Below are 18,228 nucleotides of genomic sequence, written 5' to 3'. Positions count from 1 at the left end.
ATAATGTTCACATGACAAGCACTTTAATGTTTTAACCAACAGGCTTTCCTTCTTCAGAGAGAAAGAGAGACAGAGGGAGATTTCAATGCTATTTTTGCAATACCATGGTGGCTGATCACCAGAAATGGGTTTCACTCCTTGTACCCAAACCCAAGACCTCCATGCCACCTTTGCCCTAGAAGTATGTGTTAATATTGCTTGATTAAAGAAAACCTGATCTTATAATGACTGAACAAGCAGCTTAGATTACCAATAGTACCGAACGTGCTGTGTACCAGCCCAACACTAGTACTGATTGACACTCAACATAGCTTCATAATTAAATCAGTTCTTAAGCAGAGTGCATCTAATCAACACCTCCCTTCATTAAGTCAACCTAATAACATCTTTAACCAAGATATAAAAAAAACGCCAACATGCATTGAAAAATAAATGGATTTGTCGACGATGGCTTAAACACAACGTAACAAATGGAATTATTCGTGATAACAAGAGGCTAAGTAACAGACTAGCTCTATCAGTGATGAATTATTCAGTGTTCCTTGACATGCACGATCTGTTCAATTATCATCAATGTTTAATTGCACATCTAAGAGAGCATTTTCTGACAGGCAAGACAGGGAGCACTTTCACCAAGATAAGTGAGAAGCAGTTCGTCCAAGCGTGTAACTGTCACTATTAACAGGTTCATTGAACAAGGGGAACAGACCAAGGTCCCGAAGCTGAGCAATGAGTGATTGTAACACAACTCTGCCACCAACATGTCATTTATTGCATAGCTCCAGATTACCGCTTTGTGTATATTTGATACAAGTTACATAAAGGCTTTAAAGCATCTGTGGTGACTATCTGTGGGATACTACTCGCTACACAACTCACATAATACCAGCTTGTGAAATATGACATCCAGAGCGTTCTATATCACAATGGCCTCCACATTCAACATATATCCTTTCATATTAACAGGTGCATATAGTATGGAGACGAGCATTGATCATGACGACTGAATATGGGTTTTAGTGGCAATGAAACTTAGGCAATTCAAGCTTTTCTTCTTTGATGAAAACTGGAATTGCCAGTTTAGTCATAAAACATAAATGGCAAGTAAATGAACTAAAGGCAAGTCAATGAACTAAAGGCAAGTCAACGAACTGAAGACAAGTTTTAACTCAATCTAAAGTTCAGGTTATAGTTACCTCATGGATTAATATGAACACTTTTCAATAGAAATGTTCTGGTTCAAAGTCAAGAATAAGATCTGAAAAGAACTCATACTGAACTCAACCCTGCTGAAGAAACGGAGTTAGGCCATCACAAAAGTAAATCACAAAATATTTTTAAACATCAAATATTTAATTAGGAAAGATTCCATGCATAGCAACTGCCCCTTTTCTATACAAAACTCCAACATGCTCCATATTCTTTGCCAAGATTATGCGAAGTCCCCAAACTATCTTCTTTCGAAACTGAAAATATTTTTGTGACATAAAACTCTACAACAAATGAATCAAAAACAGTAAGAAAATCTCAGTAATAGGTCCGTCTGTCTCAACAATATATCAAACAAATAAACCCTGTGTCAGACGAGCGTGTGTGGCATTTATATGGATATGAGATGGCGTTTCTGATTCAGAGGTATTACGGCAGTGTGGAAACCATAATAAACAATTTGCCTCAGGTTGTTTTCCAAATGGATCTGGGGACAATTCCACACTCCTATCTCATAAGCTGTGTGAAAATTCATGAATGGAATTATTGGGTACTAACAGTTGATGCAGGAGCCATGGATCCAAGATCTGACACACCAAATCTGTCAATAAATATTGATTTTTCCTCTCAGATTTGGACAATTTGTCAGATTTTCCACTTGAATATCCCATTTGGTGTAATCCTGATGCACGTCATATGGAACATCATCCATACCAACTGACCCATCTGAGTAGACTGTTGAAATGAGAAAACTCAGTGTCCTGGATTGCTTCCTCAAGCTTGTGTCCCCAGACCAGCCTACCTTCGCTTCCATGTATTGATCGTTAGTTAACATGGACAGAGAATTTGATCTAATTGAGGAAATAAATAGGGAAGCAAAGTGCGGAATCCCTGTGGACAAGACGCAGACTGAAATCCCTACAAGCTTCCCATAAATATCACCGCTTTTATCATACAACACGGATTGTCCTCAGCTTTTTCATGACGAAATATTAAGTGCAGTCTGTGGTTATGTTTTCTGTCCAAATACCACATATCCCTTGGCAACCTGTCTGGGTGACATGGTCCGTGGGTGCTGGTGAACAGGACTGTCTAGAACACCAGGATGTTCCTAAGCTGGAGGCAAGAAGGTGATTGTGTCAGCTTGACTGAATTCTGAATTTTTTGGAATTATGGGCATTGAATAAGACCTTTGTATCCTATGGGAATAGCACTTCATATATTATTTTGCTATGTTGAGGAAAACACTGTACATTTTCACACTTCTTGTGTAGGAGTGGTAATATTTACTCATATGCACATATTATGGTTCACTTACATGTGTAAGGTAAAGTTAAATTAATTTAACCTTGCAAGTATTTATCCATTCACAAAATTATTGTAATGGAATATCATCTCATAATCGTTACAGCAGAGGAACATTTCTTCATATTCCCTGTTAGAGAACATTACATCATACTCGCTACAATATATGGGAATATCAGTCTATATTAACACAGGCACTGGGAGATTACCTCATATTTACTTAAGTAGGAGAATATTACGTCCTATTCACTAAGAAATATGAGCATTACCTCATACTCACTGAAAAATGGGAGTTATTAGTCCTTATAAGAATAGCATGGGGATACTACTTCATACATGCTGTGGTAAGGGAATATTACCTCATGTTCAACATGGAATATTAGGAACATTACTTACATTCCCTATGGTCTGGGAATAACCTCATATTCACTATCTACAGTTTTAGATTATTACCTCATATTCGCTATCTACAATTTACGAATATTACACCATATTCACAATCTATGTTATTTTTTCACTATCATGTGAAAATATTATCCTGTATACATTTATTTACAGTAACAATTATCAATATTCATAAATCATAGGGACATGGTATGAGAATATTACTTTGTATTCACTATCCTGTGAAATGAGAACATTGCCTTATATTCATGTATTCATTATATAGATTATTCCTATTGTATTATTCACATAACTAAAGTAAGAGAATAGCATTGTGGTCACTCATCCATACAAGCTTTGATGTATACGTGATTAGAGATTACCATAGATACACAGCAATGGTCTGTACAAACAGTGGCATGTAAAATCATCATTCTTTCTAGCTTGATGCAGGGATGAGGATAGCAAATACCTAATCAGTGATTTCCAACAAACCCTCAAGTCACGAGTCACGATCATCACTGATGAGGAGAATATACGTCAAGTTGGCGTTCTGATCAAGGGGATTCTAAAATCTTTTGACAGAAAATCAATAAGGGAACTTCTATCTGAGAGTTCTGCAGTATGCCCGAGATAATTGTACATTACTACAATGCAGATAACACCAAGACGTTGTAAAAATCAATCCCAAAAGAATCATTTTGAATTCTCATATTTAAGTAACGAACAAAGCATTCAACTAAGGGAACATCTTCTGAGAAAATAAATTTGTTAATTTATCTAAAACACAAAAAGTTCTGTAAAGAAATTTGATATTTATTTCCTCAATAAACTGATTAATACTCCTTAAATCAGCAGATTTATCTCAAAGTCCTTCCTGATTGATGACACATTACCTGTGAAGTCAAGGTTCAGAAGTTCTGTTACCATGGAAATTACTGATGCACAAATCCACAGTTCAGTTTGGAGGTTCGAATAACTGCTGTATAGCAGTATCTGCCACTGTAATGTTTCCTAATTGCACTGTTCACTGGAGACAGCTCAGGGCAATTGTCACAGCCACACAATGTGTCACTTCATCCATACAAAATATAACACATTATCATTATGTAATTGTTGAGCATTTCAAAACACCATGTATCACCTACACCAATGGGGATGTTTCAAAACCCAGTGAAAACATCAGATAAACAGCTTTCAGAGAAACTTCTGTCTGCTTACAGTTACAAATCTCTGGTACCACACTGTTTCAAGTCACCTAGTACAATGTGTGTATTCATTAGTTGCCCCAAATACAATGTTTATCCAAAGAAGTGAAATGGCTGTTATTCAAAACTTAGTGTTTGTCATATTTGTATTACAACACTATGCTGGGCTACTGTGAAATTTAGGAAGATTCTATGTACTTTATAAATTTTGAAGCTTGACTTCTGTATGCACTTTAAATCATCAACTGTATGTGAGAATATGGGTTTCAATATGGGTGCCTAATAAATGGTTGACTGTTTTCATTAAAATTGCCATATTTCCAATTGTTCTGATAAACAGGATTTTCCAATCGCAGTTATGAATATTTCATGATTTAATGATGCCTAATGGTTTAATTTTCTGTCAATTTTCGAATTAATTTGGGAAAAGATCTGAGTTTTGAAACATTACCTCCATAGAAAACGCGTGAAAACACGTAGAAACACTATCAAAAAACGTCATTGGAATGTCTGCCTCACACACTCCAACCTCCTTGAACTATCTCACGTATTTCACAAATCACTGGCGTTCTCAGGCGTGACTTTCAACTGTAAGACAGCAGACAAACGGTCACTGATGGCAAGCAAAGTGGCAAAGGCCCCAGCTTCATGATTCCACACTGGGTCAACACACCTTCCTCAGTGATCTTAAGCGTATCAAATATCCCCCAGCTCTACCAGCAGTAAATTTAGTGAAGACTCCGTGAAAGAATAAGGATCCCTCCATGAACAGAATACGACCTGAGCCAAAAATAAAAACACGCTTCGGCGTCGGGCTTCTCAGTTTCCTTTGCACATTTGTGGCATGGGTGTGTAGAGGAAATCCACGTATATTCCACACAGTTTTGCACTGTAAGACAATCTAGCTCACAGGCCGGCTGGCCGGCACATCTTGAGGTTTTTCCACACATGAGAATCCGTACATCGTTTGCACGTTTTATCGTCATTATATAATCCTCCACCGAAAAAAATCACAGTTTCTAGAGAGAACAATTCCTTCAACACCTTATTCCGTAGTCCGCGTTTCTTTCTCCCTTGTCCTTCATTCCTCCGTCGTCCTTCTTTCAATCCTCTTCACATAGTGAGTAGAGTAGGCAACAGCAACTAAGGTACCGGGAGAAAGCGAGGGTTTTGCTGGAAAAAGTCGCTACAGGTTCTAATTCTAGCGGCGACCCTGAACCGTGGGGATTGGTAACGGTGCTAACATGCAGTCTATTAAAATAAATAAACGTAGACGGGTGGATGACGTGTTTTTTTCGGGGAGATTCGGAGGGGGGCGTGACACGCGGTAATGGTTTGCGACTTTAAGTCACGGGGGGTGATGAAGACGGACGGGCGACCTGGGGGGGAGAGAACCATGTGACATTGGGTGGAAAATAAAAACAGATGAGAGAAAGAGGCGGGTTGTGTGGAAAAGAAAGATGACACATACCTGGGATCTAGCAAAGGTTAGCTGGGCAAATTAGAACAGGCACAGAGCTGTCAGGGTCGAGAAGGTGTGAGGAGGAGGGAAGATGATCAGCGCGTGCGAGTGCAATGACGCGGCACGAGCCTTAGATTTACGCTTCCGCTAAACAATGTAGTGCATTTATCGATTGCCGCGTCGCTAACGTGTAAGAGGCGTTAAGAGCTGTGGCGCTTTACACGATATCCACCACAATCATATTGTAAGGTATTTTCTTACCCGTATAATTAAATTTGAGGTGTTTTGATCAAAATTGCCCATTTTCTTACATGTTGCGCATTGATATATTGTAAATATTGGGTACTATTTTTAGTTCAAGGGTTACGGTATTGATCATGTGACTTCACAAAATGGAGAAATAGCTAGAGGCGTAACAGAAATCGATAGGAATGACAGCATGAAAAATAGGTCCCTTATCGTACATAATGTATGTTTCAAATAGCTTTGCTATAAAACGCAATGCTGGGAATTACTTTGCGTTGATGAAATGCAGTAAAACTGTATTGATAACTCATTTTCTTTCCACGAGTGATGTGACATCCGTGTTCTCCTCAAGCGTAAAATTGTAAACACATGGCGGAATGATTCCATAACTCATGAATATTCAAGGTCAAAGTTGAGTTCGTCACATGACCTAGTCAACATGGCGATGTGAAGGCGTTCCTGTCATATTCGGCATTCTCGCTTGTTTTCGACGACGACAGCAGTACACCTCGACAACAATTCGCTGCACACGCTGTCACCGCTAGCATGGGCGCCAGAAATATGTATAACTATGACATTGAACGAATACGAGACGGGGAATTCCCAACCCTTAAAGGTAATCCCGGCTCTAGTTTCGGATCAAGTTACCTGTGAAAGTATGAGAATGCAGTTTGTTGCACAGTGTTGTATGGAAGTGTAACATTGTACTAACTACGACTCCTGTGAGGCTGTGGTTCAGTTCAACACTGGAAACGCATTTTTTGCCAAACTGCAGCCTTACCCACTGAACTTAACCGCGAATCTCGTTAAACGAAATCAAAACAACAATGACGCAGCAAAAATTATCGGCACACGACTGAAGCCGGAACATCCGCAAATACTGTATATAATTCGCAGAAAAGCACTACAGACTTATAGTTATTTTCCCCATAGAAACATACCAGCCAAATCGCATATGTAGACACATAAAGTTTAGCGTGACATGCATTTTTCAAACACTTTGTCAGATGATAAAATAAAGTTTTATTTGAGGCACAAGTTTAGATGACACCTGTCGTGAAATATGAGATAACATCCCCAGGAATTTACTGAACTAAATAACTACACAGTCCACAGCCTGAAACACATTATTTTCCCAACTGCCTAGCCCTCCCTATAATGCCAAAAGTCTAAATGAAGTAAGTCTAGATTTCTTCAGGGTTGGGAAAGCTGAATCTCCCATCCCTCTCAATTTCCTTTTCAATTTACATGGGTTTATCTGTTATTATCAACATTATATCTGTGTTCAGACACTAAGATAGACTGTTTAAAGTACTCTCTAACGCATATTTATCAATGTCAGCATCTCACTATCTCTTCTTGCAATAAACAAAATGATATTATTGGTAAAGTAGTGTTTTTTCCTTTATTTAGGCACCACCTTCAAGACTGCCAATAAAACTATTTATTGAATATTTGTAGCTCGTCTTTAGAAATTTAATGTTAACTTTTAGTAACAGGTCTTCAGTAAGTACAGAACACTCAACCATTAAACTGACATTTACACTGAAGCTTCTAAACAGACCTCTGTTAGGGATGTTATTTGAAAACCTTGGCCATGAAATGTACACCATTGTTACAGTACCACACCCACCCTAATTAGCCAGCCCTTGGGCAGGTCATGGATACTTCACTAATTGATACTGATTAGGTGATCAGTACTGGGATTACACAATTGCAATTAGTCTCTAAAACACTCACTGACTGATTAATTAATTGCTTGTATCAACACTGTAATTGCACCTTGTAAGCCTATCTATGGGTTGCTGTATTTTAAACACTGGGGTGGAAGACATTTTCAGTTAAGCTGGGTACACAATGTTTACTAAAGGCATTTATCTGTTTGGAAATTATTTGTTTATTAATTGATGTTGATTTTTTTTTTCACTAATTGCTGTGACTGCCTTCAGCATTGAGACCTTGAGAGTGATGGTACAAAAAGTGTGTATACAAATTACTTTTTGTTTGAGTGGTATTTCAGAAGTTGAGATGTACAATATCGAACAATATGATATGGATAATAACTTCCACGGCTGTACAGTGAACCTGTCATTAGAAGGGATATATATCCAGAGTGGAACCTGCCATTAAAAGGGAAATATAACCAATATGGAACCCGTCATTAGAAGAGAAATATAACCAATATGGAATCTGTCATAAGAAGAGAAGTATAACCAATATGGAACCTGTCATTAGAAGAGAAATATAACCAATATGGAACATGTCATTTGAAGGGAAATATAGCCATTATGGAACCTGTCATTAGAAGGACAATATAACCCATATCAAATCTGTCATAAGAAGAGAAGTATAACCAATATGGAACCTGTCATTAGAAGAGAAATATAACCAATATGGAACATGTCATTAGAAGAGAAATAATACTGATATGGAACATGTCATTTGAAGGGAAATATAGCCATTATGGAACCTGTCATTAGAAGGACAATATAACCCATATCAAATCTGTCATTAGAAGAGAAATATAACCAATATGGAACCTGTCATTAGCAGGGTAATATGACCAGTGTGGGACATGTTGTTAGAGCCCAAAAGGAAAATATTGTGGGAAAATCCAATGGAATCAGACTAAATACAAGTTGGGGTCTATTGTTGGCTACCAGTTGTATGCAATATGAGGCCTGTCATTTCCTTTGAATTATAAACAGTATGGTACCAGTCATTAGATGGGAAAAAATGAGCAAAATACATACTGCTTTGCAGTCCTTTATCCTAAATGTTGAAAGTTGAGTTTATGTATGTTATTACAGGTCACTTGTTATGTAACAGAATATCCCAGATTAGCAGAGAACATGAAGTAATACCTACATATACCCGTCAGGGCCATTTTTGTTTCTATCTTTACACCTTAAGATGCTCTGTTAAAACTTCAAGATAAACTGATTCAGCAAATAAAGTTCTGATCCCTTAATGCATTGAGCTGATGCTGGCAGCTTAATTTTCAAGACAGTCTCTTGAATTAAAAAGAGAAATAAAACACACAAAATAATAGCAAAAATCATGTTTTGGCCCTAATGAGTTACCATGCATACCAAATGAGATTGTAAACAGGAAATGCTGACAAATGTTAAATATGATACGTGGTCAGGATGTGCATATTTATGTGACTTTCCATAGATAAACAAGGATGTTACTTCACTTATATAAATTAAAAACGTTTATACTTCAAGGAAAGGCTGTAAAACAAATGTCATGATGCTTAGGAAGTCTTGGCTCACCTACAACCTCATGTTTGCTCGTCACGCTGAGGGCATGGGTTTGATTCCCCAAATTAGTACAATGTGTGAAGATCATTTCTGGTATCCCCACCTTAATATTGTTGGAAAATGATTTAAAGTTATAAAAAACTCCTTCCCTCGCTTGCTTGCTTTCTCGCTCACTCGCCCACTCACTCACTCACTCACTCACTTTGATTTTTTATAAAAGACATGTATGTGAATGACAGTGACATGAACTCTGCAAAATACCTTCTTGATTGCTACTGTTCATGATGACGTTTATTATTCAGCCAAATTCTTATATTTGATAAATTCCATACCAGGATAGAAATTCAGGATGAAAAGCTTGCAGTTAAATTTGGACATTGTGATTTCCAGTTGATACTAAAGTCAGTTTCTTGTATGTTCAGTTTGTTTCAAAGTCAAAAGGCAAAATTGGCTGCCATTTATAGCTGTAGTAGTGCTGAACCAATGAGGTGAGACTTCGAGGGTTGGCTTCCCATGAGGAATATTCATCTCAGATAAGCTGTGTAGCAAAGATTTTAATTGGTTTCATTATTGATAAAATGCAGAGACATCCACTTGTTCACATATTTTTTCATCAAGCCAGACCACTAGGGTAGCTGAGTAGTTAAAGCGTTCACTCTTCACACCTAAAAACCTGGATTTAATTCCATGATTGTTTTGCATGTGTGAAACCTTTTTCTGATGTCAGTTGCTGTAGTATTGCTGAAATGGGACTTAAAGTAATGTGAAACAATATACATGTACACTTATGAAACAGCCACCATTGATACTTTGTTGCTCTACATATGGCTAGAGATTCTTGGTTTACCTAAGGGGCAACAGGACATCAAACGTAAATGTTTAAAGGTCACATGCAACCAAAAAATCAAACATAATTAAAACACAGTTATCACTTGTTCATGATATATAAAATGCATTGGTGTTTGTTAAACAAAACAAATAAACAAAATTATACACATATAATCAAAAGTGCAATATTTTGTACTTGTGTTTATCTCCCTCGAAATGAAGCAGCCACGATACCAAACCTTAAGTCAGGTCCACTGGGTGTTCACTCATGTGTAACGATGCCTTGGCATTGGCCACTGGATCTTTTGCCAATACACTTAGCCGGTTCTTTGTTTATGGCTTATATTAGCCCAATAAGTGTTAATTTCTAATTGCTAATGGTCAGTAATTGAAGTTGTGCATTGCATATGAGTGAATCGTTTGAACTCCGATTTCATGGGCTTTTTTATAATCATGTCGTTGTTTTTTCAACTTTATGGGTTGGATTGGCATTTTTGATGATTTGTTTCAGTAAGTGTATTCCGAAAGGAATCAGAATCTGCAAAGTTGTGTTTTTTTTGGCATGTGACCTTTAAGTAGCAGACTTCCATTAAGTAGCAGTCAAGGTCACATGTTTACTTGCTACGTTAATTTCTGTGGCTTAATTTGTTATATTTTGCATTTAATTTGGTTGCACTAGGAATGCTTTGCATCCAACAATGTTGCTATAGCTATCAGGAAAAGAGAACACCTCAGGACAAGGTAACACATTGGAGAAACTGACTGTGTCAGATGTTGTGTATAGTACAGCCATTAACCAGGTTAGTGACGTATCTGATTCCAGTGCCATGATGTATCATGCATATGGTGACAAGTTGTCCTTCAATGAAAAATATTGAGTGTTAGGAGATATGTGAATAATTTTTAGCATTAATATTAACTTTATTTATGCAGCCATCAATAATCCAACTACAGCATGGTGACTTTTAGTGAAGTAGGTAAACAACAGGCAGAAAATGTTTCTGAAAGCATGAGTGCCAGTCCAGGTTTTATTAAGCTCATTTTACACAGTCCACATTCTGTAACCTTGAAAACCTTAGTCAACCTTGAGAATGGGAAGCTGTTATTTCCCAGAGTCCTCCCAGGTTCTTCCTTGAAGGGCTTGTACTAGAATGTAATCAGTATGCATTTGTTACAGATATTTGGTAGTCAACCATCAGGGTTGATGAAGTGGTTGGTTGTGCTGTACCCATGAACCTCATTACTTGTGTCCCCATTGTGATATTGCTTGAATATTGATGAAAGTGATCTGAAAGCTAGCTAGCTAGCTAGCTCGCTCACTCGCTCACTCACTCACTCACTCACTCACTCACTCACTCACTCACTCACTCATATGTATTACTCAGTAATGCTAAATCTGAACTATGCTTTTAGTCTTACTTGGTTTACTTGTAGCTGTGTCCATATTGCTTAGGTTGATGCTTGTCACATACCAAAGTAACCACAACAGAAGAATAGTTTGTTTTGCAAAACTTTATTCCTCCCCTTAAGATATAAGTAACCCCAATACCTATACTAAACTAATTCTACAGGTGCAAATACAACTAACTAATCTAATTACCTAACCTAGCTACATATACAGTTCTGTCTACCACTTATATTGCTAAAGTTCTAATAATACTACTACTACTACTAACTACACTAAAATCCTAATACCCTCACTAATATAGATAATGATTACATATAATCCCAATCAGAAACTAAACAATTGAACTAAATAACAATAAAGGAATTTGCCACTCAGAGAGAACACTTTCTCTTTACAATGTAATCAGAATGTCAGTGCACTTTGGTTCCACTTGGTGACGTCATGGTATTTGTGTGGTATCCCTCACACCCAGGCGATGGTTTCCCTCACGGAGTTTAAGGGGCCTGTGTAATGGTTGATGGCTGTGCCATCCACATCTCACATTACTAGGAGATACATGCTCCTTGTACAACAGGGAAGACTCTTGTCTGTCTCCTTACAGGCGGAGATAATACCCCTCTCCTTACTTTAAGGATAACCGGCCAGTTCCGGGACACTACAATACAATATAAGTAACTACAGTTACTCAGTAAGACATGTGTCAATGTCTTATACTTTATGCATGTACTTTACTCCGATTTACATATTTGAAAGTGGAACAGTTTTTGTGGAACGATAACATTCAAATTTTGAATGGCTTTGTGGCTATATAGTGTTACAATATGCACATATATCTAGAAATACTACATCAGTAAAACAATTTCTTGCTACATCTACTCAATCAATAAATACAAAAGTAATAATGATAATAAAAACTTACGCCAGCCAGCGTGAGATGCAATCCCATACAAAAGTTGAACCCATACAGGTGAACACAGTGGTGATTCTGGCTGACTGTGCAGATTACTACCCTTCCTCACTATTTATATTGACCTCCCATACCCAAGCTACTCAACACCTCTCTATTGTTTACAAATTAACACCCCAGCTCTCTGGCCATACCTGGTCACGCTTCCCTGAACATAACCCTGTTCCCATAGTATTACCGAACATAATCTAACAACAACTCCCAACAATATATAACACACTCTAACAATACCATACTACATCTATTTACAGTACCATAAACTAATTATATAAACGAAATCATCTGTGATCTTGACAATGCTCATGCTGTTGATCACTGGATTGTCTGGTCCAGATTCAGATATAACCACCACCATACGACTATGATATTGTAAAGTGCCACATAAAACTAAACTCACTCATACAGAAAATTAAATGTCATTCAGGTTACATAAACATTTATCTCATTCATACCATCATTGAAACTGTTCCAGCAAAATACATACACAAATACAGAAAGTAATAAACTGTCTGGGCTTAACAAGTTTGGAACAAACTCAGGCATGCATTGTAATCAAAGTGATGTTCTCACACTTGGACAATTAAGTTTCTAGGAGATAAATGTCGGCTAAAACCATCCAAGTGATGATCATTCACACTAGCCTTGAAAAGAAAACAAATGAATATGTCATGTCTTACCTAGCTAATACTCTTCCTTACATCTGAACCCATCCACATTAACTTCTACTCCAAGTTTTCATATAAATCCTGAAAAAGGTATCCATCTTGAGGTGATGTTGCCTCACATTTCAGTCTATCTCTTCTATATCTCTGTTCTCAAATGGACTGTATGAACAGTGTCCATTCTCTGAACAACAGTCTTATTTTGGGTAACAATGTCCATAATTTCACTTCCACGTCTTTGTAGCCAACATGTTTTTTAAGCCTTACTTTGACAGCCAGAGATCCCTCAAGAACAGTATTTGCATGCCTATGATAAGCATCCCTACGAAATGCATACAAAGAAATCATTTAATTTTTTTCTCTCTAATGGCCCCATTGAGCAAGCTGAGCAATGGACACTGCATTGAAGTGATTAAGGACTTTTGTATGTCACAGTTACTGACAGTCTTGGGTGGCTCTGCCCACAGTTCTTGACAAGCTAGGTGTCAATATATTCTTGATCAAAGCCATGGAACCATCGATGTCAACACAGGCTTGAAATACTCTTGTGAAATGAGATGGAGAAGGGAGGGAAGTATGCTTGTGAATAAGCTTCAAAGATCAAGTTGAAAAAAATGTATTCTATCAGTTTCAGAGATGAAAGATGTACTTCAACGTCTTTAGTATTCTTTCTGAGGTTTATGTCCTTTTTGTGAATATATCTTGTTCTTTTTTTATGGATTCTATGCCAACAGTGATCTGAAAGATAGAGTTTTTAAAAAACTTAATGTCACTGATTGTAAAAACCTCAAAATGTCTTGCACAGGGACAGCTTCTTGTCAGATATGTTTGCATGAAAATACATCAGCATCAAATGTTATGGGTTCAACTTTATACCGGATATGTATGGAGGTGTTATAATCAGGATGGTACATTACATATATCACCATACTATCTGTGTGATATGAATCGTATTCTTTACTTTTATTTCTTAAGCTGGTATTCTTTGATTTTGTCAGATCAGTCCAAGCCCTGAATTATTGATTTATTTGATCTTGTAAGGTAAAAACATCTACTGGGTTAAGGTCACTGTGAATTATATATATCTTATGCTTTGTATAGAAAAATTTAAATACTGGAAAATATTGTGTAACCTTCTGGGAGGCAGTAAATGTTATTCTTTATCTACTTTTATTTTTCGCACCAACATGATATATGAGATACATATTGTCATTGGTATGTATGTTTTCATGAGATATATATTGTATTGGATGTTGGGGTAGCCTAGTGGTTAAAGCATTCGCTGATGGCTTGGGTTTGATTCCCCATATGGGTACAATGTGTGAGGCATATTTCTGTTGTCCTACACCATGATATTGCTGGAATATTGTTAAAAGTGGTATAAACCAACCCAACTTAATCAGTAAAGGGGAAATACTATTCAAGTGTTTTTTTGTTGTTGTAAGTGAAATTAATAGTTTCAGTACAGGTGTAGAGTACATATAGAGGGGAAATACTTTTACAGGTACTTTTCTTGTTTGTTTGCTTGTAACGCCACACTCTGCAATATTCCAGCAACAGTCTCTTTGCCTGTTATGACCAACATGTGTTGTTTAATTACATGATGCCATTTAGAAAGTGGAAGGCGCTGTGGCTGAGCGGGCTAGGCGGCTGACTTTGTGTGCTGGCGATTAGGTGCCTGAACAATGTACTTTCAAGTGGGCGGTGGGGAAGCATAGCGGTTAAAGCATTTGCCCATTACGCCGAAGACTCGGGTTCTATTCCCCACATGGGTACAATGTGTGAAGCCCATTTCTGGTGTTCCCCTTCGTGATATTGCTGGAATATTTCTATAAAGCGGGGTAAAACTACACTCACTCACTCATTCACTCACTCACTCACTCACTCACTCACTCATTCTACTTTCAAGTACAAGTAAAGGTGGAACAAGAAATGTTGTAAAGGGGAAATATTATACAGAAGTAATCTGTTACTGTTGTTCAACAAGGTTGTGGAATGTTTCATGTATGTGTGTGTTTTATGTTGCTGTTGTTTTTGTAATTGGCGGACATCTTAAATTTCAGGTAAGAGACACAGGAAATATTGTAAAGGGAAATTCTATATAGAACTTGTCTGTTGCTGCTGTTCTATGAGGTTGTGGAAAGTTTCACATGCAGGTCGAAAGGCAGATATACTACAGAAAGGGGGATTGATAGAAGTTGTTTGTAATTGCTGTTCAATGAGAGCAACAGAACCTTGACCAATGTGCCCACCATCCAGCTAAGTACCATGGTATCAGTTCCTAAGTGGACATATGCATGATCATGATCTCTGATTAACATACAATGAATTCGTAATGAGGCATGTGACCATTACAGTAGAGAAGGCAATTATAAAGGCTTTGCAGTGTGAACAGGTATAAATGAAACCGAAAGTCATTCTATCTGTACATGCAGGGATGGCCTAATGGTGCCATTGTTCGGTATTAATTCTGTAAGACCTTTGCTCCATGTTAAATGGGTTCACTGTCGAGGGTTATTATTAGAGATGATCTTCCCATTGTAGTTTTTCTGCAGAGCACTTTGTGCACTCTGGCACTCTGCTGAGTGCTGACCAATGCTTCACAGGTTTGAACAGCTTTTAACTATTCCACAGAAGAGACATTTGGGATAATTGGTTTACTTCCATATTTATTATTTTGCTGTCTTTGGGTTTCTACAATATTTCAAATAGGCATACCTCTTTTGCCCATAAAGACTTGTTAGCAGGTTCTTGTGAGGCATGTAGAAGTTTGTATTCAAGTATAAGACAAAATATTATGGATGTCAACTTCATATTCATACCATACATTACCAATAAAACAGGCTAAAAGCCTAGTAACTTAGTGACTTTGGGAATAAAATGAAGAAGAAATTGACTTAAATAATATTTCTGCCTTACACCTACTTGTAGCTTTGATGGATTATAATAAACGGAAGTATTGTTAAATAGTCAATCTATGTCAGTAACAATGAGTCTGGCAGGCCAATGAGGTAAAACTTGGCCCTTGAAGTCAGTGCATGATAGCCTGACAAGTTAAATACAGGCAATCTTATCCAGTCACCTCTTACATCAGGCAGCGGGGTGCCAGAGCTTATTCCATCCCCAGGGGATATTTTTAAAGACTGTTACTGATGTTGCTGTCATGTTGAGGATGGAGTTGATTCTTGAGGTTGGAGTTCATTTTCTGTTCCATTAACATGGAATTTGAAAGTGACATTTAGTTAAATGTTCTTGCATTCATCCATCCAACCAATCAACCAAGTTTCCTTGTTGCCAGCTACCCAACCAACCAACCATAAGTCATTCCATCCATCCATCCATCCATCCACTCAAACATCCATTAATTCAACCATCTACTTAACAATCAACTCACTCAACAATCTGTGCGCCTTCACTGACTTAAATGGGCAGTAGTGTAGCCCAGTGGTTAAAACGTTTGCTTATCACAATGTGCGAACCCCATTTCTGGTTTCCCCTACCATGATATTGCTGGAATGTTGCTAAAAGCATTGTTAAACCAAACTCACTCACTCATTCATCCATCCAACTACTCAACCATCCGTCTACCCATCATCTGTCTCAATCCATGCACCAGCGAACCCATATACCCATTCATCCACCCAGAGAATAATTGATCCACTGTTTCACCCTCAAACATCAATCAACTAACCATCCATCTTCTGATAGAACCATCTTTGCACCCATCAGTTTGGTTAAACCATCCACCCTCTCAGCAATCTGTCAACATCAACCACATACCATCTATGCATCTATGCCTACTCGATTTAAGCTAACTATCCCACCCAGCCAACCACCCTTCCATCAATGTACCCACTCACCCATCCATGCACTGATCCACCTTGACATGTTCCAGAAGCTGAGAATGGTACGGTTTGAGTGTTCACAGTGAAACAGCTCTGTGGAAAGTTCCCTTCAAATCCAGGCAGGATTTTAGCTATCTGGTTTATTAAACACTCACTGATATTCAAAGACAGTTTAAGAACATGTTTCTTCCTGAAATCTTCTTGAAAACAGTTGGAGCGTAGTGATAATTTCTCTTAACTAGCAACAGTTCCCATGTTGCCCTGTGGAGCCGAATGTAATTTTGTATGTTTTTTAATAATTTCCAGAATCAGTTTATGAGCAGTCAGACCTGATTATTATGCCAAACTGAGTAATAGGATAACAGATATTACTCGGAAGACCAAGTTCCTTCTTGATTACATCATTATGTTTGTAATGACTTCTTCATTCGATCCCCAGTCCCATGAATGTTGGGCAACATCGAGTGAGTGATCGTTCATTCATTGTTTAATAATGCACTGAACTCTATTTCCCATGTAAGATGGTAGCGAACACAAATGAACCATTACCAGACAATCCAGTGATTCATGATGGTGTAATGTTTATGCACCTGTAAAGGAGATTTTTTTCCGCATTCTGGTTCTTAGCACCTATGTAGACTATAGCTAATGGCATCATGAGAACATTTGTATTCTGCACATTTGCATATGCTCATTGTGTTCAAATGCTAAATAACTCAGAAGCAAGGGACATTCTTTGGAGAGACTTTCTATTGAATATTCCTGAAACATTTTCAGAAGATTTTATAGAATATCCTGGGAGAGGTGAACCTTGTTTGAAATATTGTAGTGACAGAAGTATATCCTAGGGAATATGGGAGTTCCTCAAAATGATTTTGTTTGTTCTTTTTAATGGCTCGGGTCAACAATATTTCAGCTATATCACTGCAGTCTGTAATTATTTGATTCTGGACCAGGCAATCCAAAGTTTATTTCTACTTTTAAATAATGGTATACATGGAAATATATTTAATATTCTCAAAGATTTGTACAACAAGGTGAAGTCTGCAGTGTTAGTTGCTGATACCCCTCTGAAGTTGCAAAAACAACTAGATTTCCTACATAGTTATTGTTTGAAAAGGGGCATGGAGATCAATGTCGACAAAACAAAAGTGATTGTCTTCAGAAACGGGGGACCATTATCACGATATGAAAAGTGGACTTATAATGAAGAACAAATAGAAGTTGTTAATGCATACAAGTATTTAGGCATTATGATGACCCCTAAGCTTGTATGGACAAGAGCCTGTACCATTTTATCGCAACAAGCAAACGAAGCCTTATTCCCTTTGAAATGTCTTATTCGCAAGTTTAATATAGATATTACAGACACCTTTAAGATGTTCGATGCGAAAATTGTACCGATTTTAATGTATGGTAGCGAAATTTGGGGATTCAA

At 37.5% G+C, this 18,228-nt stretch overlaps 2 protein-coding genes across 7 annotated transcripts in view; one reads left to right on the top strand and one right to left on the bottom strand.

The window, feature by feature from the left end:
- Positions 1 to 5,700, bottom strand: part of LOC137298154 (poly(rC)-binding protein 3-like) — a 351,152-nt gene extending 345,452 nt beyond the window's left edge. For 5 of the 6 annotated variants that reach the window (XM_067830277.1, XM_067830285.1, XM_067830289.1 and 2 more), the window contains exon 1: positions 5,578 to 5,700. The gene's annotated coding sequence lies outside the window, so the exon portion shown is untranslated. The remainder of the gene's footprint in view (positions 1 to 5,577) is intronic. The other variant, XM_067830288.1, reaches the window with a different exon arrangement.
- Positions 5,701 to 6,228: 528 nt separating this feature from the next.
- The window catches only part of LOC137298867 (molybdenum cofactor sulfurase-like), a 77,713-nt gene continuing 65,713 nt past the window's right edge, over positions 6,229 to 18,228 (top strand). The window contains exon 1 of the mRNA XM_067831207.1: positions 6,229 to 6,430. Within this exon, the coding sequence (XP_067687308.1) occupies positions 6,361 to 6,430 (70 nt within the window). The 5' untranslated portion in view covers positions 6,229 to 6,360. The remainder of the gene's footprint in view (positions 6,431 to 18,228) is intronic.

Source organism: Haliotis asinina, chromosome 10, assembly GCF_037392515.1.
Source record: "Haliotis asinina isolate JCU_RB_2024 chromosome 10, JCU_Hal_asi_v2, whole genome shotgun sequence".
Taxonomy (NCBI): Eukaryota; Metazoa; Mollusca; class Gastropoda; order Lepetellida; family Haliotidae; genus Haliotis; species Haliotis asinina.
This window is presented reverse-complemented; position numbering and strand designations above follow the sequence as displayed.